This window comes from Aethalodelphis obliquidens, unplaced genomic scaffold (genome assembly GCF_003676395.1).
Source record: "Aethalodelphis obliquidens isolate GAN/ISIS:26980383/991018 unplaced genomic scaffold, ASM367639v1 scaffold7, whole genome shotgun sequence".
In the NCBI taxonomy this organism is placed as follows: Eukaryota; Metazoa; Chordata; class Mammalia; order Artiodactyla; family Delphinidae; genus Aethalodelphis; species Aethalodelphis obliquidens.
In genome coordinates, this window is record NW_020837951.1 from 62,196,000 (window position 1) to 62,223,556 (window position 27,557).

The 27,557-nt window shown below is 38.1% G+C and overlaps 1 protein-coding gene across 8 annotated transcripts in view; it reads right to left on the reverse strand.

Moving 5' to 3' along the window:
* Positions 1-541: 541 nt before the first annotated feature.
* Positions 542-27,557, reverse strand: part of MPDZ (multiple PDZ domain crumbs cell polarity complex component) — a 166,856-nt gene continuing 139,840 nt past the window's right edge. For 5 of the 8 annotated variants that reach the window (XM_027105869.1, XM_027105867.1, XM_027105865.1 and 2 more), the window contains 18 exons: positions 26,830-26,921; positions 26,535-26,625; positions 24,319-24,399; positions 21,087-21,179; positions 20,923-20,997; positions 19,613-19,787; positions 17,026-17,171; positions 16,223-16,306; positions 15,840-16,033; positions 14,208-14,355; positions 11,553-11,639; positions 10,539-10,629; positions 9,632-9,675; positions 8,689-8,811; positions 7,333-7,437; positions 6,663-6,775; positions 5,727-5,850; positions 542-3,851 (listed from right to left, as the gene is read on the reverse strand). In XM_027105869.1, the coding sequence (XP_026961670.1) occupies positions 3,705-3,851; positions 5,727-5,850; positions 6,663-6,775; positions 7,333-7,437; positions 8,689-8,811; positions 9,632-9,675; positions 10,539-10,629; positions 11,553-11,639; positions 14,208-14,355; positions 15,840-16,033; positions 16,223-16,306; positions 17,026-17,171; positions 19,613-19,787; positions 20,923-20,997; positions 21,087-21,179; positions 24,319-24,399; positions 26,535-26,625; positions 26,830-26,921 (2,013 nt within the window). In that variant the 3' untranslated portion in view covers positions 542-3,704. The other 3 variants (XM_027105862.1, XM_027105866.1, XM_027105868.1) reach the window with 3 other exon arrangements.

Here is a 27,557-nt window from a genome sequence, read left to right on the forward strand (position 1 = left end):
CATCTTTGCACAAATCAAATGCATTCCAGAATACTTGTCACTGACATGAAACAACACAGCAGGGCTGCTGAAAGCAGGTGATGACAGTTTCGACATTCCCACACCTAGACCCAAGAAAGCATACTGATTCTTGTCTCCCTGCAGGCATCTTTTCAACTTCTCCACTCACCGTGATGGAGATCTGAAGACAGGCACTAAATCTCTGGCATTCTCAGACAATAAGCTAGATGACCAGGTCTAAGACAGCTTGGCATGGTATACCTCAGAGCAGGGAAGAGCTTACTTTGTTTCTTCGAATCTACCAAAATCAGCTTTATCAAGATTCTTAAAATGGAAATAAAAAGCTCCTTTTTCTTGTCTTTCATGAATTTTAATCTTTTATGCTTCCAGTTCCATCACTGTTCTGACGTACGGGCTCTACGGACTTGCCACACCGCATTGCTACATCTGCTGCTATAAATCAGTAGGTGTTGAAATCAAATACATCATCATCATCACCATCATCATCATTCTGGAGGGGTCACAAAGAACACCAGAAATATGCAATATTCACCAATGTAATTTAATCACAAAAACAAATATTCTGAACCTATTATGGGCAAGCCACAATCTTGAGTTGTACATGGTCTTGAGTTGCACATGGAATTAACACTGTAACGTTCAAGTCTTCAAACTCTTTGATCACTTTCTTCCTTCTCCACGGAGAAATCTTACATTTCCAAGAAAGAATAACATAGGAAGCATAAGCCTTTGTCACTCTCTCTAATGTTGATGCATCGATATTCTTTCCCTCTCAATCTTCTTTTCCTTCCTTCCTTCATTCCTTCCCTCTCTTTCTTCACTTCTACATGCTTTGACTTCGTTAATTAGTAGCAGTTCAGGAGGGGAGCTTATCCCCAGCGTTTTACATTCTTAAGTGGCATTCCCACTGCTTCCTGTTTTGCATTCAGTATGAAGGCTGCAGCTAGCTTAACTAAAACAAGGTTAAGACCATGAAATTAATCACAACCTATATATAATTCAATCATTTACATGCTGAACAAAAATGTATAGAGCCTCTCCTATTTGCCAGGCACAGTGATAGTAGCTAAGGATATAAAAACATCCAAGATACTATACTGGTGTGTCCTAGGGCTTCCGTAGCAAAGTTCCACAAACAAGGTGGTTTACAACAACAGAAATTTATTCTCACAGTCTTGGAGGCCAGATATCTGAAATCAAGAGGTCAGCAGGGACAAGTTATCTCTGAAGACTCCACAGAAAAAACCTTCCTCATCTCTTCAGCTTCTGGTGGTTCCAGGTACTCTGTTTTGTTTTTTGTTTGTTTGGTCCCCATCTTTACACAGCCTTCTTCTTCTGTCTCTGTGTCTCTACATAGCCTTCTCTTAAGGATTTAGGGTCCACTGTAATCCAGCATGACCTCATTTTAACCGAACTGATTACATCCACAAAGACCCTATTTCCAAATAAGGTCGCATTCTGAGGTTCTTAGTAGACATGAACTTGGGGGCAATGCTCTACAGGCTAGTACAGATACCCAGCTGGGTGCTCTCACTGGAGTGCCTTCACACATTTACTCAAATTTCAATATGGCTGGTTAACTGGCCTTCCTAGGGTGTGCCACAGAGTGGCCTCCATAAAATCTTTGCTGGTTAAAACATAAAAGTGGGTGGCTCAGCTTCCAGCAGCCAACCATGAGAGGATCTTGACATGCCTTCATGACAGAGGGCCATTAATTGGTGAGTAAGAGGTTAGATGTGTCACTGGGATAGTAAAATGAGTTTTGTTACCTCAAGTACCTCAGTTTACAATAGCTGGTTGGGGAGAATAGCTTCCGAATTGATGCAACGTGTAGTTGTGTCATTCGTTTCGTATATCTAAGAATCACAGAATTTTTACATTTTAGAACTTGATATAAGCTTTGAGATAAAATCACCTATCATTTTACAGATGAGATAAATCAGAGGGAATGCATATGTTCATTAGCTAATTAGGGGAAGAACTAGCAGAACAAAGGTTCCTCAATTCCTTGCTCAGTGTTCAAATCAGATTTTTCATGTTCATTATTACAAATAATTTTCATTATGACTTCTTCTATCTGAACATGCTTTAACTCTTGACTACTCTAAAGAACAACTTATAATATTGCATCACTCGTAGCGTTTCAGAAAAGCACATACAGGCACAACACCTCTCTTTTTTTAATGCTGTTTATCTTCCTCTGCTCCATGAGGAGTCTGTGCATTTTTAGCATTAGTAAAAATTCTGGGCATAAAAAGCTTTGAGCTTTTCATAATGTTGTTGTCCAGAGTTTCTCTAACTGTAAAACTATGGACACCATATGTTCAGTTAGACATGATAAAAGCCAATTTTAAATTGTAAATCTTGAACAGTATAATAAAGCTTTTCCCCAGTAAAAAGAACAAAATAAAAATGCCTGCTTTTTTTTGTGCACCATGAAACTTCTTATTTATTCACTTCAATTCCGCATTTACACAAAAGCGCTGTAATAAAATATCTGTACACTACTTTTGTTACAAATATAGATAATATTTAAAGTGACTTTATATATTCTACTGTAGGAGTTTCACGCTCTAAAATGGGAATGAACACATGATAATTCCTCACCAGTTGTCTCAATAAACAGCTCCATCTGTTTCCCTTAGTCTTAAACTATTGTATTATAAGATGTTAATATAAGGCAATGAAATGAACTTATGTTAATCCCCTTAATTTTTCTATCAATTTACTAATGGCATACAACCAAAATAATTACTAACACATTGCTTTTTCTCTGTCATTAAGATTAATACTAATTGAAAACCAACTGCACAGCACACTGACACAGTTTCAGTGTTGCATCCCTTAAAACCATCACTAACAATTCAGAGAGCCTCCTATGCTCCTGCGTGGTTAGCAAGGCTGCTTTCTAGAGAAACTGCAGTCAATACAGGGCAGCGTCATCATTTCACTTATAGAAATATGAAAATATTGTATAATAGGTCAAAAATGAAAACGAACAGCAAGATGTGCAATAAGTGGTTTCTTTACAAACTTAGGAACATTGCTTCCTGTTGTTATTTACCCAATCTTGAAGCCCGTTTTAGGAGAAAACTATATATGTGCGTATTAGAGCTGGGAGTTGCAATGTTTTAATAATAGTCAACATTTTTAAATACTGAAAGTATTTTTAAACATTTTCAGTACAACTTTTTTCTTTTCTTTTTTAGTTAGAAGTGAGGAGAGAAGGTGGATTAACAGAATGCATTTTTATAAAACTTGAGATTTTCTTCTTTAATTTATATTTTCAATTTTCACCTTAATTTCATGAGACCATTTCCCCTTGGTTAGCTTTCGAATGATTTTTTTTCCTTTCTCTACTAACCAGTTGAGCCCATATTAATTTCTGCCCACGTGATTATAAAATGTCATATATCTTCAGGAAGAAAGACTGGATTTATCTACGCAAAGAGCCCTTCTCTTTGAGTTTCCATCACAAAATGCAAAGAGAAAGGGAAAGTGATGCTAGGTTGTAAGAAAATCATTTCCATATGAGAAAAACAAATTTACATGCGATTTTTTTCCTACAGTTTTGAAGAGCCGGATGAACACAGCCCAGGAGGAGTGCACAGGACCAGTTCCACTCTCTTTGTAGCATGGGATGTTAAGTGAGAAGTTGAGTTGGCTCAATTCTGGCAGCTAATTCAGGAGAGAACCATCAAAGTGACGGTGCCTTTTGTCCGCTTAAGGATGGAAACGGCTTCTTCATGTGTTACCCCTTCTAGACTCTGCCCGTTGACAGCAATGATCTGATCACCCCTCTTTAGACGCCCATCTTCAGAGGCTGCTCCCTGCAATTATAAAGCGGCTTGTTTACTTCTCAAAAAATGCTGCCTTGCAGTTACACAACAGAAAAAGATCCAAACAAGAATGTGAATTGCTCTGCATGTACACACACATTGCTCTCAGCGCTCCACAGGTGCTCCAAAGCCATTAAGCAATGATGAACAGACACAAAGGAAGCCTTTCTCCTAAATGGCTTCAGCCCTGAGATTCCAATTTGAGAGAGAATTTAGCAGTCAATAGATTAGTTGGATGGCTTTTTGGCTGTTCAGCACAGCAGTTGGTAGGAACTCAAATTAATAAAGAATATTTGGGAATATGCTTAATAGGAATGATTTCATAGAATCCAAGATTTTTTATCCTATAAAGAAGACCTACAGAAAGAAAACAAAGGATTAGCAGTTTTACAGGACAAAAGCAGTTTTATAGGACAAGGGCATGAGGGCCACCAAACCCAAAGGTTTGCAGAAGCACAAAAGCCCACATGTAATGCTGACAAGGACAGAATAAGGCACAAGTCGTGCTAACTCTAATTCTAATTCTTTCTTTGTCTTTCAAAAGGTGGCTTAAGCTGCTTGATTCTTTACTTCCCAAGGGTGGACAGTCTTCATATTCCTTATGGGCCCTAAATGATTAAGACTAAACACAGACACTGCTGTTTGGAAAAGAACCTCATCTTAGGCATAAGTATAGTAGGCAATTATGCAATTAAATATAAGATTAAAAATATGGAAAAGTTAATGAGGAATCCATAATGATGAAATTCTTAAAATATGTTCTAACTAGCATGCCTTAAATAAATTGTTCCGAGGCTGAGAAAAAGGACTGCATGACTCTTCTATTTACTGGCAAATGCTGTTTGTATTTTTGGACATACCAATGGCTTTAAAAAAATCTCATAAATTAAGCCTATAGCTAGAGAGATAGCTATAGCTATAGATACAGCACTTTAAATTGGTGAAAAATAATTTTTTTTCAAAATAATAGAATGAAACCTCCCTAAGTAAGCACTTTAAAGGACTATAATACTAATCTAAAGCCCCTGTACCAAATCTTTTAATGGGTTTAACATAATTTTGTTTCCTCCGTGCTGTAAAATTTTGAGAATCTGAATTTTCTCCTGCAGGAAATTTTGTCATTCCTAAAAATTGTCTTAACAAAAAATTAACAATAATTATATGGGTTTAAGTTATTTTAATAGCTTCACCAATGTTGTTAATAACTTTATTTGTATTCTAAATATTCTTACCAAAGAAGAGGATGCTATATGATTATAACTATATACCAACAGTTTTCTTTTCTTTATTGAATCCCTTGAATGCAAACAGCTGATCTGTGGTAGGTGATAGAGCTGCTGGATACTCCTTAATATTTTTAGTAGTTATTTTTCTATTCCATTCAATGAAATGAAACTTGCAAAATAAATGCCCTACTAACTAGTTATTCTCCTTATGTATTTTATGTACTTTTCTGTGCCTGTTTTATATTTCACAACAAAAAATGCAAAGAAAAAAAATGTCAGGTCTCTTTAGCATACACATATTTAAAATGTCCGATTTGCAAAAGACGTTCAATCACATACAACTTGTTTCCAAAGGAAAACAATCAGGCCTGACTGTCTAACTAACGTTCATTAATAGTTTTATGTATATTGTCGAGAGTACCCATGGAACTTCAATTTGAGCCTATTTTCCTTTAAACATAACTAAACCTCAAATTGGACAAACATATCTAATGACCTATTCCGGTAGGGATTTCCAAAAGAAAATAATCAACTGTTAATCATTGGGCGTTACCTCAAGCCATAAACTTATAAGCCCGCTGCTGACCACCATTAATGAATGCTTAGGGGGGAAGAGGGTGGTTAAAATTTGCAAGCTTACCTTCGCGAACACTGTTTTAACATAAATGGGTAAATCTCCGTGAGGGCTGCCATATCCTCCTACTATACTGAAGCCCAAGCCATCTGGTCCTCGGTCTAGTGCAATAGACTTACACTGAGGAGGTCTACAGTAAAGGGGAGAAAAAAAAGAGTCTTTAGACTTTAAAAAAATATATACATATATGGCATATATATATGTATCTCCATGAATCTGTAAGTTATGGGTTAGCTGACATCCACCTAAAGCTAGTATAACTCTCTGTGTTACCGACAGTGAGTACATCACGGGTATTTTGGGGATGCTTAAATTGTCAGTGTGTGCTGTGCTATGTATCTGAAATTTACATAATCTAATGAAAGACTACTTAACACCCTATTCTCTTACTCATGTATACTACCCTTAACCTAACATATTCATGGCAAGCTCTCATTGTATAAAGCAGCTCCTTCCTTTTCCAGTTTATTTAAAGTGAGAGGCTAAACTGCCAAAGACTATGATGGAATAAGTCATAAACATCAGTATTCCCAAGCTCAGAGACAAAAATAGATGGTAAGAAATATAAAAGCTGCATCAAATTATGTAAAAATTCCAACATGCTCCTCTCTCTATATTCTAATTCTTGTGTACTCAATTTTTGGGTAACTGTGAATTTTTTTTTTTAATCACAAGTATGATTCATTAAATCATTAGGCAATGTTGGAATTTTTAAAAGGATAGATTGACCCCCAAGACTAAAATGTTCCCTCAAAAAACTCAGAGATGAAAATATGGGAAGAGTAGTAGCATGCATGCATATCTGCTTGTCTATCTATCTACCTACCATTCCATAATCAAAGAGTTTAGAAACACTTGGTTTTCATATTTTGTACCTCATCTTCCATCATTTCACCTTTACGTGGGTAACAGGGACATACAAACCATAGTATATGAGCTCACCCTAAATCATCGTGAAATATACTGCTTGACGTCAGCCCAGTGAAAGAAAGACTAGAACTGGCAGGCTCCTGCTGATGACCTGTGACCACACTCACATCTCCTCCAGCAACCACCTGTACACAGGAGAAATATAAAGAGAAAAAACACACGCTCATGTGGCTAGGAAGACATCGTAATTTTTCTTCAAAAAGAGCACTGGGAATAAGATGTGTATTTTATCATCCACTTAATCATTTCTGTTAACATAAATTCAGGAATTCCATAAGGTCCAGAGGCCTCTTCCAACTGACACTAAGGATATGCTACTAATTCAATTCTACCAAGTTCTTTGATGCTTTTCAAACATGGTTTCACATGCAATTGTTTTCTAAAGATCTTTAGAATGTAAGTCACTCAATCACACCACTTAAAATTTCAGCAATTAATCATTTCCTGCCAAGACCATGAATTTTCCCCCTAAGATATAAAGTATGAAATGATAAATGCATCAGGATAAAATGTGACAGAATGTGTTTCCTATGTACTTTCTTGGAATTCTCAAAGTAATCATTTATGTTCAAGGGAAACAGTAAATACAATAATAGGAGATTTAATCATTTTATAGCTTTAACATTAAATCTCATGTGTCCTCAAGCTACCCATATTAGAAGAGTTGGGATAAAAATCTTACCTGCATTTCAATGGAGCCAGAGGCATTTTTCAGAAAGTTAACTGCCTGGGTGTGAGTCATCCCCTCAGTGGATGTGCCACAGATAGTGACAATCCTATCCCCAACCTGCGAGGGAGAGAAATAGCCATCTGCTACAACAGCCATGGAGAGTGGGATGATTTCCTTCCCTACCTTCCACACCACATATATACTACTAATCAGCAATAGAAATAGAACCAAGGAAACGTCCAATTCCAGGCAGCAGCGACCACAAAGAGAAGCTGCAAGTAATGGCTGAGTTCTATCATCTTTGGTGCAATGGGCAGGGAATCACGCTTCCCTTTTCTTTGTTTCTCCTGGTTAAGACATTACTTCCTATTAAAAGAATACCATATTGCTATCTTTTGGGAACCAGAATCTCTCTGGATATTATTATTATACACATTAGCTGTGACTCTAAGTCAAGGGTTGGCAAACTACGGCTGACAGGCCAAGACTGGCCCACTGTTTATTTAGGTTAATGAAATCTGGTTGGAGGACAGACATGATTATTTGGCTGCTTTCACAAGGCAGAGTTGGAATAGTTGCAACAGGGACACACATGCATGTCCTGCAAAGCCTAAAATATTCATCTCGTCCCTTACAGAAAAGTTTTCTGACCCCTGTGTTACACGTACAATCTGTTTTTAAGTGCCAGTCATAAATTTACATAGCAAAGGGAAATAGAACCATTACCGATTTAGACAGTATTTAAATAGTGGTTATGGTTTGAGACCATTTTTAAGGCATGAGGCCATACAGATTTTACTTTATAGAGATTGAGTTACTTTAACGGAATATTCACATTATTTCAGAACTGGGCAGTTAGCATAAATTCCATCATAGTGCTCTACATATGCAAAATCCCTCAATTTTGAATCAAGCTCTGTATAGTTTCACATTGTAAGTCATGTTTACACTAAACTTTTGCAAAACTGATAAACAAATGCAACATAAATGACAATTTTCAATTTAATAAAGTTAAACCAGCATTTAAACCAAAACAAAACACGTAAAGAAAAAATTTCACTTCATTCTGGCAATACCTTCTGTTTTATTTTAACTTCTTCCACAGGGTTTCAAACAAGTAAAAAATATTAAGAAATAACTATAAATCATCCCATTTCATTTACTTGAAAATCTGTATACAACAACAAATTCTCCTCTCTTTTAATTTTCTTCATCTTTCACCCAAAGCAAGCCCTGATGTGGCTGGGTAAGCGGATTTAAAAGTTGACAGACATCTCAAACTGCCTGCAACAGTTGGCCAGAGTCAAAGGGTTTATAAAACCTTTTGACAGATTTGCTAGGGCTACCAGGGCTATCAGTAAAACTTACTCTGAGTTTCTGGGTCTGAGCTGCAACTCCATTCGGGTGCATCATTGCAATAAATATAGGAACATCACCAAGTGGGCTGCCCACTCCTCCAGCAATGCTGATCCCCAATGAGTCAGTGGGTCCCTGCCATTGGACAGACACAGTATTTTGGTCAAACTGATATTTTTAATTGGATTTTGGTCTCTTTGGCACAATATTCTATAGTTAACTTTGATCTTCTAGATGTGAGGGTGGAAAATGATGCCCAAGAAAATTGTATTACTTTATTTGATACAGGTCCTTAATGTGATTTAGAAAAATAAGCATCTGTTCAGGAGGTAAAAGAAATCAAAACTAAATGAAAATCATGCTACAGGGAATGAGGAAAATCAAGGAAGCTGATGAAGTGAAAAGGAATCAGAGAGACCCGTGTTCAAAGCCAGAAACCCACACTTACAAACGCTGGGATCTGGAACAAGTCCACTGCTTTCAATGAATCCCTAGATCTTCACGGACAAAATGGAGATTACTGTGCCTCTCACAAAGGGCTGCAGTGACTATTAAATGAAATGACGATGGTATGAAGTGTCTACAAGTGTGCTCAGCACTTATATCTGCTTTTATTTTCTCTGTTGTGCGTGGCTATCAGAGGAATCTGTTTCAGGAGAATGGGAAATCTCTGTTGAAGGCAAAGGCTAATTTATCCTAATATGAGAAGTGAGAGAGACCCGGCATTATTTTGCGTGGGGCTGGGTTGATACCATTTGTGGCAATAAAGAGTACACCAAAAATGATTTTTCAAACAAGGAAATTCAGCAAAGACCGCATTGGGCTATTTCCACTGCATATAATACATATTTTATCAGATGGTACTATAAAATAGTAAGGCAGCTAACAGGAAAATACATATGCAGATGCCTTTGGAGTCAACAGGGTTTATATTGTTTCCTCTATCCCAAGTTACCTTTTTAATTTCAACTGCTCTTAATCCCTGTATTTCAGATGCCACTGTAAATAGGAACAAGATAAAATATGGTTATTAGTGCATTTTTAATGTTAGTTTAAATTTCAGTTGATGTCTACAGCTAGATGGGACTAAGTGAGGTACCCTAATTTTTTTGCAAAGGGGGTTTCAAAGTTACTAGCACACATGATTAAATCTGTCTTACAGAGGGACTTCCCAGTTGGAAAAATGCACACACCATCCTGTTTCTTCCTTCTTATTTCAAGCATTGCTTACACAACTCCAGAATCCACTTTGAATGAGTTAAGGACAGGATGTGCTTTGGATAGAAAGACATGTGCACAGCTGAGAGAAATAAAGTCATGGAAGCATTAAAAAGAATCCATGGACTTAAGTGCCTAAATTTCTAGAATATTAGTTACATTGCAAACAGAGACTGCCATATGGTTAGTTTCTTCAATTTGAACAACTTTCAACCAATGCTCCAAGCCAAAAAACCCTCTGCCTCATGATTTCATGTAATTAAAACACAGGAGGATCATATTAATTTTATCAACCAAATTTCTTGCAATCTTCATGGAGAAAGAAAGCTTCACTTAATGGGATCTTCTGATATATTGGTGTTACATTAAACAGAAAAAGGGAATAAAAATCAAATACAAAAATCTGCTTCGCAAGAAAAAAATTGCAGGATCCTGATTCTAATGTTTAGTATACCTCGTAGGGAAAACATCAAATGGGAAATGCCGCTATAGGCATTGCTTCATGCTCTTCTGAATTCTTGCACCTATACTAGGGTTTGGGATGATTTAGAGGAAAGAGAGCTTCAGAGGTAAAGTAAAACAGGGGAAAAAATCACGGTTGATGGCCAAAATTCAAACCACTTAAAATTTCAATCCAATCTTACATGCATTCTTCTTTGAGCTGCTTTCCAGTGGCTCAGATGTACTGGATCCCGCAAGTGGAAAAGTGAACGATGACAGGCTCCCTTCACTTATCTACAAATACATAACAGTTGTTTTAGAAAGTTTGGGAAGTAATAATACCCGCTAAATACGACTTATTTCAGAATTCTTTTAATGGACTTAGAAATACTTGTTAAGCAACAGTGGCATTTGGTAATTTGAAGGGCAATCAATATGGAGAGTTTCCACTGAGTTTTCTCTTTTTTTTTTTTCTTTTTTAGGAAGAATTTGTCCAATGACATAAATAAATTAAAGGCAAAAGAACGGATGCAATTGATTCCAACCTTCCTAAAACTTTAGTGGATTTTCATAATCTCACCCAAGCTAATCTTCTCTAAATTTAAACAAATGCTGTACATAGATGGGGACTTCAACAACTGCAGAATTAAGGCCAGTCGACAGGAAACGAATGGTAATCATTCAAGGGTGACTAAGAGGTCCTTAAGGACAGGCTGATAAAAATGGGCTTCTGTCATCAGAAGGCAAGACAAGAGAGGGGCTTACCAAGAGACTCCAGCTATCTCACACCATATTTTATACGTGGTGGCGAGCTTCTACAGTTCACCTACATGGGATTTTTTCAGTTCAATACTGATTGATAAATGTTTGTTATAAAAATACTTTAAACATATGTCTTTCTAGACTTTATATGTATATATTAATAGGTTTACTTTTGAGATTATGGAAAAAGAATCATGTCAGAAAAGAAGAATGGTTGGAATTAAGTTCCTTAGAATGACTCACAAACTACTCAAGAGCTCCATCCACCTTGCTTGCCTGTTCACTCCCATCTCTCGTTCTTCCCTATCACAAACTCTGCACCTCAGCCACTCTGCCAAGCTGCCAGGGGGCCAGGCCTGTGTACATGACCCTGGACAGACTCATGGTCAGGGCCGTCTTTGAGTTCCTTTTGGCCTATGGACTGCATTGCCCTGATGAATTCCACAGCTACCCACCTGGCTGCTTTGAGAAGGTCTCCTCTCCGAATGGAATGGGCCAGCTTTGACTCTTCCGACTTCCAAGGTTACTGTGCCTAGGGAACACTGGGGGGGAAGTTGTTCGATGAAATGTTTAAATAAAATGCTACAGTCAGCTTTAGAATTACATTTTACTCTTCAAAACTGGGTTTTTGAAAGGCATTTTCCTTTTGGAATTTCCACGGGCAAGGATACCTCCAATCCTTTGTGGAAAAAGGCTTTTCTAAAACATTAAAACTAGTAAAAAAAAAAAAAATTATAACAACAAGCAGCAGCAGCAACACCCAGTGTCTGTCTTACTGCCTCATGATTTACATGGAGAGCATGTCTGTCAAGGCAAAGAGACATGGAGAATCAAGCAATTATCTCACGAAATACACTAATTTAGATAGGCCAAAAGAACTAAGTAACTCAGATCTTAAAAAACAAAACAAAAACAATAAAATAACCACTACCGCAACAATTCGTTTTGCCCCCAATAGCAGAGGTACTCAGATAATTGGGTAAGCTCCCTACTGCCTCACTGTACCTGAATAGATATATTATAATATACAATACTTAAACAAGCCATATTGCTGTAAACACAAAACGAGAATTGAAGACAATTTCCCTGTGGTCCTTTACGAATAAATCATAGGCATGCAAGAAATGCTATACAGTCTAATGTGAAAATAGCACAATGAGGTGTTTGAGAACTCAGGCTTTTGGAGTCAGATACACTGGTTTAAATCCAGACTATGTGATTTACTAGCTGTGTGAACTTAGCAGATGTTTACCCTGATAAGCCTTTTTACTCTGCATTTTAAAAACAGAGACCATTATAGGTTGTTGTGATAAAATAATCCATGCACAATTCTTATCGAAGTGTCGAGCACAAAGCAGTATCGTCAATTGTGTTGCTTCCAGTTTTCTATTATTACAAACAACACTGCAATGAACCTTATGTACGTGAAGTTTTTTGTGTATTGAGGATTCTGCAAGATGTTTAAATGAAGAAATAACAAGTCAAAACAACAACAAGCAGCAGCTGGAGGTACAAATAGCAAAGCTATATAAATATTTAAGACTCTCATTATATACTGCCAAACTGGGTTTTTAAATGGTGATTTAACTGGTTCTAAAATTATTTAGGTTATTTTATGGATGTCTCCTTCCCTATCTTTGAGAGGTATCTATCTTCCAGAGTTAACTATCATTGTTAATTTATCTCCTAAAGGAAGCCACTTCTCCTTAAAGAATTCTAATTATTTTTTGAAAATTGATAACTCTAAGAAGAAATGATAGACTTTAAGTGTGCTTTATTAATAACTAAATTTATATGTATATACCAGATCCTATGCAAACCACAGAGGTTTATAACAAGATGCTCACTTGAAAATCACTCCATGAAGCTAAGCTTAGCCACTGAAGAGGCTCCCACTAGCATCTGAGATCTCTGACATTTCTCCTGCTGTCAGACACTGTCATGAAGTTATGTGCTCATGTTACTGAACATGTGCCACATGACATGGATACTGATGGCGATCGATTTTTAATCAGCACTGAACTACACTTCAGGTCATAAAAACACATGTTAGCTAAAGGAAAACAATGAGGTAAACACTGCTTTATTTACTTGTAGGAACACAAATCCCCTCTGGAAACTGGAATATTCCCTGATAGGAAATATGTCTAAACTTCCACAAGTTGTATTTTTAAGTGACTATTCTATATTTTACATTTTTAAAATGAGACTGGATCTGCCTTTCCAATCAGAGAATGATTCTTCATGGAGAGTTTACTCCATGGAGGAAAGAGATTTCACAATGTAAAATGTACTTAAGACTAGCAATGGTACCTTGGGATGGAGGCATTATAATTATTGAAATAACAACAATAATAACTGTTGAAGGTACTGCCCGGTAAATCTGCATTGCATTGTCTTCATTTCATAAGGATGACCCATCCAACTATGATTTTAAATGTCAAACTTTAAATAGTTCAATAGTTTTGAATCAGAATAAGATGTGAACCAAACATTCTCTTCTGCCATGCAAAAAGGATAAAATCTTTCTTCCACATTCTTCATCTCTGGGGAAATATAAAGATGTCCAATTTAGCGCCCAGTAAGGGGTTAAGGAAGGGGCTGGGACACGGCAGTCCAGAAAGCATGACTTCCAGAGGTGCCCTTCTTGCCTCCTATGATCTTCCGCCTTTCTGCTGAGTCCCCTTTCAAAGAACACGCGTGCCAGGGAGGAGATTCTTCCCTTAGGCTAGGGGTCATAAGAATAAATCCAAATATAAATATGGGGGGGAGGGGAGAACTGAGGTTAAGACTTCTTTTCTCCTTTGTGGACTGAATATGTGTTTTTCTTTCAAGAAAAGAGCCACACAGTAATCATTTTGTGATAAAAGATTTACTAAGAACACAGATACTCAGTTCATAATTCTTACTACTGCTAAATAGATATATAATAATATAATAAACAGCTGATTTTAAGTTTGTTATTTAGAGATTTATTACTGAAATATGGTGTCTAATGTATAAACATGTCTTATTTGAGAGAACATATTAAATAAATACTTGTTTGAATGTGGTCACCCCTCCTTCTCTTACACTATTACACATGAGCATTTGTGACACTGGATTTCTACCTTCAGCAGAGCTGCCACGGCTTCCTGGGTGGCGTGACGGACGTCTTCTCCATTCACCATTAGTATCTGGTCTCCCTGCATCAGTCTTCCGTCAGCATCTGCAATTCCTCCTTTCACAATGTCGGACACAAATACTCCAGTATCATTTCTGCAAATGTAAAATTTTGAATGTTAACATCATTTTTTCCCAGCTGTAAGGCAATGCTTATTTAATGAAAGGCTAACATTTTACAACTGGAAATTGTACTTCTATTTTTATGACTTTGAAAGTTTTATTGTTTTCAGCAACACTGGTACAACTATGAGAATTATTTTTTGTAATAAACAGTATCTTATGTCTTTACAATATTTCATAGATTGAACATATCTTTCATAAGCATATTTATTTAACAGTTCTAAACTGTGAGTAGAAGTGGCTATTATACTCATTTTATGAGTCACAGTTACTAAATGGCAAAAACAGGACTTGAGAGTCAGTCACTGGGAGCTAAATCTCTTGTTCTTTCTACACCATAACGAAGCCTTGAATGGATACTGACCTGTGCCTACATAAATATGTTGCTATTATCACCAGTGTCATTAACGGTACTGAAAATAAATAACGGATATGTATCTCAAACTAAAACCATTTGTTCCTCAAAATTAAGTACTGTTGCTGTGATGTCTCTTCTTTTAAATCATTACAGGTCTAACTTTCATACAAGATAGGTTTATGCAAAATGAACAAATATTCAACTTATTTCAATCTTCCTTTCATAAAAGTATAAATAACTCAAGGACTTCTTGTTGAGATGCAAAGATAACTCTTAGTAGAAACATTTAGTAAAAGTTGAATTGTATCACTTGTTCTTGCTAAGGTCATGACCGCAAACAAGCCCTTTCACCATCTGATACTCTGCTTTCCCATCTTAGGAATAAAAGTGTTGGAACTTACTGGATTATATACTTTTTAATATTAACTATATATACATATTTAAATAAATGAGGTACTTACTTTATGTATATTCACCAACCTACTACCCTGGCCTCTTAATTTACACTTTCTATTCCCTTCTGATGGTGTGCTCTTGTTCACACTGATCCTTCTCCCTAGAATATCCTCGCCCACTTTTGTCAGACCAACTCTCACCTCTCATTTTTGGCTTCATCTCTGGCACCTCTTTATAAAGGGGTTTTCCTAATTTACTTCCCTTAAATAAGGTCATGCAGCCGGTCCCTTTCTCCTGTGCTTCCACGGATCCCCCACGATGCGTTTCTGTCTCTCATCAACACATTCCTTTGTTGCAAGAATATATTTAATACTCATTTACCAAACTGAGTTTTTGGATCCGTGGATCCAGGATCCATGTCTTATTTAACTCCATTCCCCAGAACCTAATGTATCTCCTGGCACCCAGCAGGTCCTCAGAAGTACCAAATGGCTTTTTGTCTAGTGCTTTCAAAATCCCCCAAAATACTGACTAAAAAATTTCAACACCAATGTCTTCTGATGTTCCACTACTGCATGGGCTGAAATAGCTACCTACAGAACACTAGCAGTTGGGAAAGATTCTACTGCTGCTAGTACTCTTCCAAGGAATTTAAATTCAATCATTTCCAAGAGGTCATTGCATTTGCCCTGATCAGTCATACCTTTTACCAACAATACTCAACCCCAAGCCTTTGCCCGGCTTCTTCTGCAGCTCGATGGTGAGGGTGTCGTACACATCCTCCTCTTTGTACGGGGCCTCATCTCTGTAGAGCGTCAGGCGCACCCTTTGTGGTGTTTGTCTCAGCACATTTATTGCTTCATCATGTGTGGCCTTTCTCAAGTCAATTCCATTCACCTGTACAGAAATGGGACACAGAGGGTGAGGAACCAGGTGAGTTGAATAAAAGGAAAAAAGATAGGGAGAAGGGAGGGAGGGGGGAGAGGAAGGGAAGGAGGGAGGGAAAAAGAAATAAGCAAAGACCATCCTCCCCAGAGTAGCCTTTTCTTTGTTAGTTGTAAAGTTCAAATGCACAGCATTCTGTACCTCTAAAATCTGATCTCCAGCCCAGAGTCTTCCGTCTTTACATGCTGCTCCTTCTTCGTAAACTTCATGGATAATAATGGCACCCTAAGGGCACAAACAAAACACAGCCATGCTTTATACCATTCTCCCTAGAGAGGGTGAGCAGAAATGGAGTCAAAGCACACTTCACTTGTAGAGACAGTGATAAGGGTTATATACTCATTGCATCCATATGTGAGTCACATATCAAAATTGAAAGAAAAGCATAAGAAGACAATTTTTGCTAAAAGGCTCAAAGACATTTCTTTCACATGATAGGGAAGTTTAAAGAAAAAAATTATAAAATATATAAATCACCCACACACGCATATATAATAGATATACATCACCTCATCATCTTTCCTATCCACAAAAGGAATGAATGGATTTTAAAAGCATTTCTGACGTTTAGAAATTTTTATCTATAAATTATCCAAATTTTCAGATTTCTCTCAATATGTGTCTAACCCAAGAGCATCCAGTCAGTAAAAAGAAAATTAAAATATGGCAAGAACTAATAAACTAACAGAAATATTTTGAATCTAAAGGTCACAGTCACAAGTATAAAGAAATATTATTAAGTCGGTGTTGGCTTACTCAAAATAAAAATCCCAGTAGGCAGCTGAGTATCTGCCCTATAAATTAAAATAACAATGAATGATACATTTTTCTAAGCCTCTGTATTTCCTTTCATAAAACTGATGGAAATCTCCCTGACAACGATCTCTCAGGGCTCACTGAAGAGGCTGCCTGCGTATGTGGAGCATCTCTGGCTGTGTCCTCACCAGCAGTGTGTCAGACCCCCCAACGATGCTCAGGCCCAGCCCTGTCCGCCCTTTGGAAATCTCAATTGTTGTTTCACAGCCTGGGATGATGGGGCAGGTTGCAGGATCAGAAGCAAAGATTGCTGGTGTTGATGACCTGCTTGTACCTAAAAATAAGTTAAAAGTGAAATGAAATACAAACAAAAATTGATTAGAAGGCATATACATCAAACTCACCACACTGGGTGCCTCTGGGAGATGGAGCAGAAACATGGGCCCAAGTTGGGGACAAAGAAGACTATATAATTCCACCTTACTCTTTTAGTTATATTTAAAACTATCCAACAAATGATTAAATCGTCATTGTTAATTTAGGGTGGTGGGTACAAAATTACCTGTTATATTATTTTATGCAGTATTCTGTATTTTTTTAAATTACTGGAGGTAATGGGTAAAAGGAATGAGAACAGAGAGTTGAACTGAACCTCTAGTTCCACTTTGATATTCTACGTTTCATGGGACCCAAACAAACTTCTTACGAAACTATGATTTGTAAAACTCAGAACTGAGATATGTGGTGGAGACCTAACTCACGTTCAGGGAAGACGACAAAACACAAAGGACATCAGTAACTCTGGTCATGGTGCCTGCCATTCAGGGCTTTTTAGATTTTTGATTTGGTTTTCCTTTTCATCTTATCTTAGAGCATCTCTACTTATGTAATCAAATCTGAGCATACAAGCAGCTGGATTTAATATCTGAGTTTATAAGACATCAAGTGAGACCCACTTGCAGTTTCTTTCCTTGTGTCTCGATGTTTTATGAAGTCGGATAGTAAATCCTGGTGCATAAATGCTCAGAATTAAATAAATAAGATTAGATTATGAAAAAATAAGGAGAATATAATTTTACACTTTGTTTTATGAGAGTCTTCACATCATATGTTTTGTGATATACCAAAAAGCATAGAGCAAATGTCATATTTTGGGAAAGCTGGGATACTTGATAGATTAGCTTTAGAAAAAGTGTTCTCTTTCTAGGAATCAGAGGCAGACTATTTTCTTGCTCCTGAATGGTAAGAACAGGTGTAACATATTTTCTTTTATGTTATGTTTCCATTTAGCATTTTATATTTTTATAGACAATGCTATTTAGGGATTACTTAAAAATGAAAAATGAAAAAAATTCCATATATTTTTTTAACATTTTAGTGAATTAGTATTTCTAAATAAAGGATTGCTTTCATCAGATATTTATTACTTTAAGACTTTTTAGACAACAAGGTCCAACTGTATAGCACAGGGAACTACATTCAATGTACTGGGATAAACCATAATGGAAACGAATATAAAAAAGAATATATATGTATATGTGTGTGTGTGTGTGTGTGTGTGTGTATTTTTTATATATATATATATATATATATATATATATAGCTGAGTCAGCAGAAATTAACACAATATTGTAAATCAACTATACTTCAATTAAAAAAAAAGACTTTTCAACCAACTATATTACAAATGTTTTAAACTGCTGTTTCCTTAAAAAACCTGTTCAAAAGAACTGAATGTTTCAGTCTGGAGGCCAAAAGAGATTTTTTTCCCCAGTTGCAGGAAAAAAGCAATGTTTTTTTTGTTTTTTGTTTTTTTTTCTTTTTCACGGCACGTGGGCCTCTCACTGTTGTGGCTTCTCCCGTTGCGGAGCACAGGCTCCGGACGCGCAGGCTCAGCGGCCATGGCTCACGGGCCCAGCCGCTCCGCGGCATGTGGGATCTTCCCGGACCGGGGCACGAACCTGTGTCCCCTGCATCGGCAGGCGGACTCTCAACCACTGCGCCACCAGGGAAGCCCCAAAAGCAATGTTTTTAAGTACTTTTATTTTCAATGCTGCAAAGCTTGAAATTTATTCTTTTATTAAACGCCAGTGTAATTTTTCTCAAAAAAGTAACTCAAAGGAATAATTTGCCTCAATATACTAGACTGGCATTTTAATGATACACAAAAGTTTCATTCCGTGCTGTACATACAACTGTTTCATCTACTTTGACAGTATCTACTATTTACACTCAAAGGATACAACTCATATCAACTACATATATGTGCATTTTTAAGAGTCTGATGTAGTGCCAGGCAATGTTGGCTTCACACCAGTGAAGTGGTATCACTGTATCCATTTTAAAATGAGAATACTGAGGCTTTGGGAAGTTAAATTACTTGTTCAGTAGTATAAAAAAAGGAATGTACAAAATGGTGTATCTAATGTATTAGTAAGATACCTGGAATCACAGATATCCTTAGCAAAAGATCCTTGGAGAGCAAAGAGTACCACTCCCTTGTCTTAGAGATGAGCAAGCTGAGGCTCAGAGTGGCTGCATGGCTTTCCCAAGGCGCTATGGATGGTTAATGTACAGCAGGCAGATCCCCTGCCTCACAGTCCAGTGCTCTTGCTTCAGGAGCCCTTCGCTTTGTACCACCCTTTCACCAACAGGCTCCCTGACTACGGCCTCTCAAGCAGTGGGCTACATACAGGCAGGTGGCTCCCACATAGGGACCCGATACTGAGTCTGAATGCGTCATACGCGCAGGACTAGCAGGAGACCAGCCCTTACTTCGGATGGGCTCTGGTTCCGGGGAGCCAGACGGCGGGACCATCAGAGACTGGGGGCTGCTCTTTTTTTCTCCATTGGCTGTACCAGCTGCTGAAGCAACAGCCTGGGAATCTGGATTCTCAGCACGAATGGTCAGTTTCACTGTTGTCCTCGCTGTCTTCAAAAGGCTAATAAACTGGCAGGTGTTGGTTTAGAGGGGAAATAAAATTTACAGGCAAATTAGTAGACTTATACTTCCACTATTATAGCTGGAAACTAGAACCATCTATGGTTGAGAGAAGAGTCAGAGGCAAATTCTTTCCCTGTCAGGACTTGAGTGGTCAAGCAAGAATGGTTGCAGTTCCTTTCTAGTTTCTCCAATTCCCTGATACTGATTAAGGCCACAGTTAATTTCTGCTATAAGTCTAGTTCTGACCATATTCTTCATTATATAAGTAACGGGCTTTCAACTTTTTACATTTCTAATTAATACTGTCCAGTTCTCTGGATTCTTACAACCTTTGAAGACATATGGGGTGCTTTACCCACTTCTGATTCTACAGAGAATGTGAAGCAGTTTACACAAACATTTTTAATAATATGGAAACACTTAGGTTAAAAGCAAGATAAGGAACACTGTGCAGCAGAGGAATAAAGCCAAATGGCAAGTTAGAACATACACATGTGAGTTAAAGGATCAAACCCATACAATTATTAAAACTGAATTTAAAAATGGTTTAAGCATCCTGCTGGCCAATGTAGAAATGGAACATTGACACTCCAAATCTCAAGAAAAATAGGTTTTTTTTCCTAGCACTTATGAAAGGCCTCAAATGAGACTCCTGGTAAGTACGGTATTAACATCACTTTTGAGGAGGAAGAAACTCAGGCACAAATAACTGTTTAACCCCAATAAAAGTTATAGATTTAATGGTTGAGTTTTAAAACCTGTTTATAAAGCAATATACATAGTGGATATTTTATAGGAGCAAACATCCATTAAAAAATATTCCTTTAGTTTTAACAGTAAGTTGACCTTTGTTTAGAAGTTCCAAGTTTTCCTAAGGAAAAACTGAAATGATATTTATCAAAAATGCTGACTGAATCCTGAATTTATCAGGTAACAAAAAATACCTTAACATCATCTTAATTGGAAAACAGAAAGTAGAAATTAAGTAAGTCCCAAAGAATCTCTTTTCTTCCTTGCAGATATCTGTCTAAAATAGCTACACAGCTCTGATTCCCTATGACTGACACCCCCCTCCCCATACACGTTTAGCCATGTTCAAGGATGAGTTTATGGTATCATCTGCTTTCTTTTGGAAAAGTACCTTTTCAACAGGATAGCCAACAACAACTTCATCATCTACAGCCAAAATCTGATCTCCAACTTTGAGCCGTCCATCCTAGATGGAAATATGGAAGATTTTGAGTGAATTTACAGAAAGAATTCCCTCCCCACCACTTTCTGAGAGTGAGAAGAGGGAAGGCTCACCCTGGCTGCTGCCCCGTGCTCTGTTAGACTCTTTATGATGACCCCGCTGAGTGTATCTTCTTCACTGATGGCAATGCCCAAACCCCCCTGATCCTAGAGAAGCAAAAACAGAAACACTCAGAAAACGTGAAACAGGTTAAATTTATCCAAATGGAAAGGTATGTGACCGAAACTTCTGAACACTGTCTTCTTACCCAAGGGCTAGAAAAGAAAACTGTTCTAAAATCCACTACTACAGGGCTTCCCTGGTGGCGCAGTGGTTGAGAGTCCGCCTGCCAGTGCAGGGGACACGGGTTTGTGCCCCGGTCCAGAAGGATCCCACATGCCGCGGAGCGGCTGGGCCCGTGAGCCATGGCCGCTGAGCCTGCGCGTCCGGAGCCTGTGCTCCACAGTGGGAGAGGCCACAGTAGTGAGAGGCCCGCGTACCGCAAAAAAAAAAAAAAAAAAAATCCACTATTAGAAATCTCTTCTTAAGCAAACTTTCAATTATTTTAATGGGATTAAATTCTCCTCCATCAAATAAATAGTCAAATGTTTTCACTCCTCCCATATGTCCACTATCTCTAGTATCTTTAGCATATATATCCAGTAACATATCTCTAGTAACTCTAACAAAATATCTAGAGAACTAAAACGTATTCAACAATTTAATGACTGTACAACGTCTGAGAATTTAGCTCTGTGTAACTGGCTAACCAAGTGATTCAACACCAAAATATCCTCCTTCTTCCTCTTTCTGGCCTACAGCTTAGAGATAACCGCTAACACTGGCCCCTTCATCTCTTTCTGCTGTCCTTCCTCCTTTAGCAGACAGACTGCCATGACTGCTCACGCGCTGTCCTTTCTGGGGCTGAATACCCAGACTGGTTACTTCAAATACTCGTGTTCTGATGTGGTGCAGAGTGAAAATTCTCTTAACTCTGAACCCAAAGACCTGCACTGAAAACCTGCCAAAGCTAGAAGAGCTACACCTACTTTTGTCTATATTTTCCACACTTTTTTTTAATGAAAACCAAGTGTTCCATAACATTGGGTTTTACCTTTTCTTAATGTTTACGTGAACAAAATTACCATAGGGTTTTACACATTTCATTCTGGTTAGAGCTAGCAACCTTTCTCATTAGAGTTTGCACCTAGGGAGATGGAAAGCAAAGAGAGAAAAGGGAATCTTGCCATGGTTTCTCTGAAATGTATACATGAGAGCAAAGGTTGCCACCAGACATTTAAGATCACGACAGTGAGATAAGTCTTCACCATCATTTTAAAGATTATCAACACTGTGGCTTTGCAATGATGATTAATGCTTGACGACTTTCCGACTGTCACTGTGCATCCTCTCTGCCACTGCTCTTTTCAAGTGTATACAGAGAAAATCACACGCTTTCAGGGAAAGCAGAGCTCAGCTGTAATTTCCTTTCTGGCTAGCTCTAGAAATTTGGATACGTTACCTAACCTATCTCTTAACCTCAATTTTCTTACCTCCAAAAAAAGGGAAAATAATTCTTGCCAACTACAAGTTTGCTGTGAGGATCATGTGTAGTAAGAAAAGGCTTAAAAGCCTGATACACTATGCAAAAGTGTTGCTATCACATACACATTCCTTCTACTTATAACTCTACAGGATATAATCAAGTTGACTTCAGATAAAGTGCCTAAACTTGCCAGCATTTTGAAACCCCGAACTCTGATCTAGTGGTCAAAGAATCAGGCACACTGAAGAGGAAGGTCAACGTGCTATGAGACTGACAAGTCTCAATGCTGATGCCAAATGTAAAAAAACTGAGCTACCCTCTGTTTGGGACACTCCACACCAATGCTCTTTCCTACTACCACAAATAAATATTCGTTTGAATAAGTAATACTCTGTATCTACCATGACTATGTACTCAATTCTGAGATTTGATTCTATTATTGTCTATTCACTTAACTGTAGTCAGAAAAGTACTTTACTAAGTACAGACGGCATTTGCCAGTTGTTTACCTAACATCCGTTCTCGTCGTGCTCCTTTATACAAACTCAGAGACTTCCACTAGAATATCCAGTCCCCTCTCCCACTGCTGCCTCAAACAACTCTCTCTTAAATGGCAATAGATTGAGGGATTCTTGAATGGAAGTGTATGGACTTCTTCATAGAAAAAGCTTTAATAACTTCTTTTCCCTCTATCCACAACACAAACTGCCCACGATGACTTTTCTTAAACGTATATGATAAGACCAGAGAAATCCATTTTTGTAGTTATTTTTTAAAAAAGAAATCAAACCAAGAAAAGTCACAGTATTTTTTTCCACTAAATGCTTAACAAAATCTGATCACATGCCAGGCTTTATGCCCACCACTTTATAAACAACTCACTTAATCTTTATAATTACAGTATTATCAGAGGTAATACTATCATCTCCAATTTATAGGTAAGAAAATGGAGGCAAAGCAAGACCACACAATGTGTGAAGTCTGGACCTGATGAAACAAAGATTCAATTCAGACAGACTGCCTCGGGACGCCCTGGAGCTGGGGAGTTGCAGAGCAAGCACCCCTTTCTGCTGCAGCATTTCACGTTCAATCCCTCTATCCCACCACCCTACCTCCTCCCTTCCTCTCCTCTTCCCTGAGCAGGTCACTACTCTTTCTGCTTCTACTCTGCTCATCCACTGCCCACCTGCATTCCAGCATAAGCCTGCAGCACTTGAAAACATTTACAGGTGCTGTTCAACATCTGTTCAACAAACCACTTCTTTAAAGTGGTCACTTGAACCCAAGGCTCAGATCTTTGCAAAAGCAAATACCTCAGGGATGCCTATCGGTGAGACATCTAGTTATCTGAGCTTTCGGTTTCACGAAGGACAAAGACAATAACTTCCGTTTCTTTACTCTTTTTATTTCCTCCATAGCAGGTCCTTGGTAAATAAATCAAAGGAGAGATCACTAAATGTCATACCTTGGGATAATCATAAAGGCAGGAAAAGCTGGGTCCCTGCCCAAGTATCAATTAGCACAGTGGTTCTCAAACTTTAGTGCACACTGGCATCACAGAGAAGGTTTATTATTAAAACACAAGATGCGAGGGCACCCCCCCAAAGCTACTCATTCAGGAGGTCAGGGTGGGCCCACACACCTGTAGTTCTAACAAGCTCTCAGGTGATGCTGATGCAGCCCACTTTTGAGAACCAGTGAATTAAAACACCAGTGTCAAGGAGGTCACATCATTTCACTCCAATTCAAAGCAGATTTACCTTGGGAAGCTCCAGATGTTGCACGTTTGGAAATGAACCGAGGTCCACAGCTGCATCGGAAGTAGTAACACTCGGTTCAGCCTGACAGAGGGAAAGAAATGACAAAATAGGCAACTGAGTGTTAAGTAGTTTTGTTTGTTTAAATACAGGGACTACTTAAACAAAATTATTTCATATGCTGTAATTCCTTATTACTATTTTATTATTTCATGACATTTATGAACATTATATTCTCTTTAAAATACGAATGAGGTGTGATTAGACAGCAATTATTTTGGAGCACAAAGACACAAGGTGCTCCTCAAGACTGCCTGGGTTTACTCCACAGTGCTATCTAACAAGAACCCAGCTCCAAACGGTGCAAGCACTGAAACACAGAACACCAGCAGAGGCACCATTCACTATGCTTTACTGTGCTGGTCATCAAGTGTATTTAGGAGCTATTAAATGTTTTACCTGAAAATTACTAAAATCCATTTTCTTAAGGGACATATTTGGTACAACTCATAGGAAAATAAATTTTTCTCCCTTATAATCTTGAAAAACCACTTGACTCAGTTCACCATTATGATCAGTGAGGTAGTTCACCAGCATGAGACAATGATTTCTGCATCTTATGTACAGAAAAACCCAATGTATAGATACTAATTTAGGGAAGAGCGTTTCCATTTCTATGCCTTTTCCCACTGATAGTTATCATGGTTCCTCTAATTTTAAGCTTTTCTCTCTCTCCTGTCTCCTTTTACTCATCATTCTAAGCATGTATCCAATGCATGTCCAAATCAAAACAAAACTCCCCCCAAAAACTCAATTTTTTGTCACCCTCTAGCCATTGCCTCATCTTTCCTAATTTCTTATCCATCATTTGCTTTCAAAATCACTAATAATTTCCTAATTGGGAAATCCAAAGAACTCTATTCACCTTCTCACTTGAGCTCCCTGCAGTATTCAAGGCTGTGGAATATACCCTTTCTCAACGGGGCTCTCCTCAGCTGCTGTGCAACATGCCCGCCTGGTTCTTCTTCATCTCTGACCTCTCTTTGTCAGCCTTCCTCCTTACTGTTGATATTACACATTTCTGACCTGGGCCCTCTTCTTCTCTAAATGTTCGCCATAGGCCAGAGCCTCAGCTCCCATGGCTCCCAAGTCGGCATCTATGGGGATTCATCTCTAAACTCTACACCAGACGTCTGCATGGACACTCCTACCAGGCTTTCCAACAGGCACTTCATTCCTAAGTTGCCTCAGAGAGAATGTTCTCTACTTTTTTTTTTTTTTTTTTTTTTACAAATATCTGCTTCTCTTTTTTATTTTAATGAAAGTTAGCCATCTATCGAGTCACTAAGTCAGATATCTGGAAGCCTCATACCTCTTGTCTGTATCATTCACCAGTTTATTCTCAGCCCAAAACACAGAACCTATTACAAGGCAGATACTCACAAATATTTGTCGGATAAACAGATTATCAACCAGTCATTTTTCCTCACTGAGTATATTTAGTTAGGGATGAAGTAATGCCAATTTGGGTCCTAAATATCTGACATAACCACTTCTTCTCTCTCTCTTTTTTTCTGCATTTGTTCAGGCCCTCATTATCTATCCCCTAAACTACTCCAATAATGTTCCTACTCCCTTTAACTTAACTTCTCTGCCCTGCAACCTGTGATTTTTCTCTGCACCATTTCCAGAGAAGTTTTTAAAAATATAATTTTCATTCTTTGAACTTGCAAAGACATGGCCTCAAAGACAAAGTCTGCACCACGATCCCCATGATCCGACCCTACCCATTCCCTGCCTCCCACCGTTAGTAACACTCTGCAGTTATCAATTCTCTTCACTTGCCAGAGCCTCCAGGCCAGTCCTCAATCCACGTGCTCTGCCTGCAATGTTTATGGCCCCCAAGTCATCTACTTCCAATATACACTTCATGTGTAACCTCCCCTATGAAGTCTTACTCTCGCTTTCCCTCCAGAGGTAAAACTGTCAACTCCTTTTCTACCTTCATTATTCCCTTTGCAGACTCTACTAGTAGCCTTCATGTAAGCGGTGTGCTTATTTACATGAGTGTTTCTTATACTAGGGTATAAACATCTTGGGTGCCACGGCTATGTCTTACTTATCTTTTATATCCCTGCAAGAGTTCTGTAATTGTTAGCTGAATTAATAAGTGGTGTATCAAGCAAATCTTCCCAGAAAAACAAGCATAAGCTACATACCTCCTTATTTTGAAGATTCTCTGAGGTAGCAGGCAAAGGTTCCACTGTATGCCCAGGACATACGGCCATCTGACTCACTGCATCTTTACTTCTAAAGGAAAAAAGCACTGACCTATCATATCATGAGTATTCATATGATTTTCATTCTTTAGCTTGAAGACTCAGATTATTAGAGAAAATTCTGGGACCTGGAACTACAACACTCACACATTTATATATGTTTTATTTTCATTCAAAAGAATTAAGAATTGAAAGGCGAAGGAAAAATATTTAATAAACCAGAAAAAATGCTCACCTGATAAAAATTATTTTTACTTTAGAAGGGGCACATTTGATGATTGATGAAGCATTCTGATGACTTCTTCCATATAAAATTTGACCATTGATCTATGAGAAATAAATATCATTAACTGAACCTAGAATTTTAACTTCACACATTTTGATCATCCTATCTAATGAAAAGCACATTTGTTATCTAATGAAAAGCACATTTGTTTCTCCCTTTAAAATATTATATATATTTTTCTTCCTAGAACATGAACCTGACTTTGATGGTGAGAAAAGAAAAGCTCGTGTTTAAAGCCAACATTAAAATAACATGCATGTAGTCTGATCTCCATGGACTAAAGAGACACCACTTGGACTGACTATAGGACAGTATTCAGGCAGGCGACAAGCTTCTAGAGTGCTTTGTACCAAGCAGGGGCTCTGTGGAAGCACCTGTGACCCGCACAGATCATCCTGGGAAGGCCCTGACTGTCATGGCTCCTAATTAATCTCAAAACTCAAGGCCTGGGAATAGGCCACTGGGAGAAGCAGTGCCAGGGGATTCAGGGTTTAGGCAGCAGAATGTGCTTAAGCAGCACAGTACCTAATGGAAACTGCCAATCATCCTGTCATTTAGCCACTGCTGACTGAGCCTCCCTAGCCAACAGGGAAACACACGAGGCATGGTTCAAGCAGCGTAAAGACACATGGAGCCCAGCCTACAGGAGGCGAGGACGGACAAATCAAGCAAACACA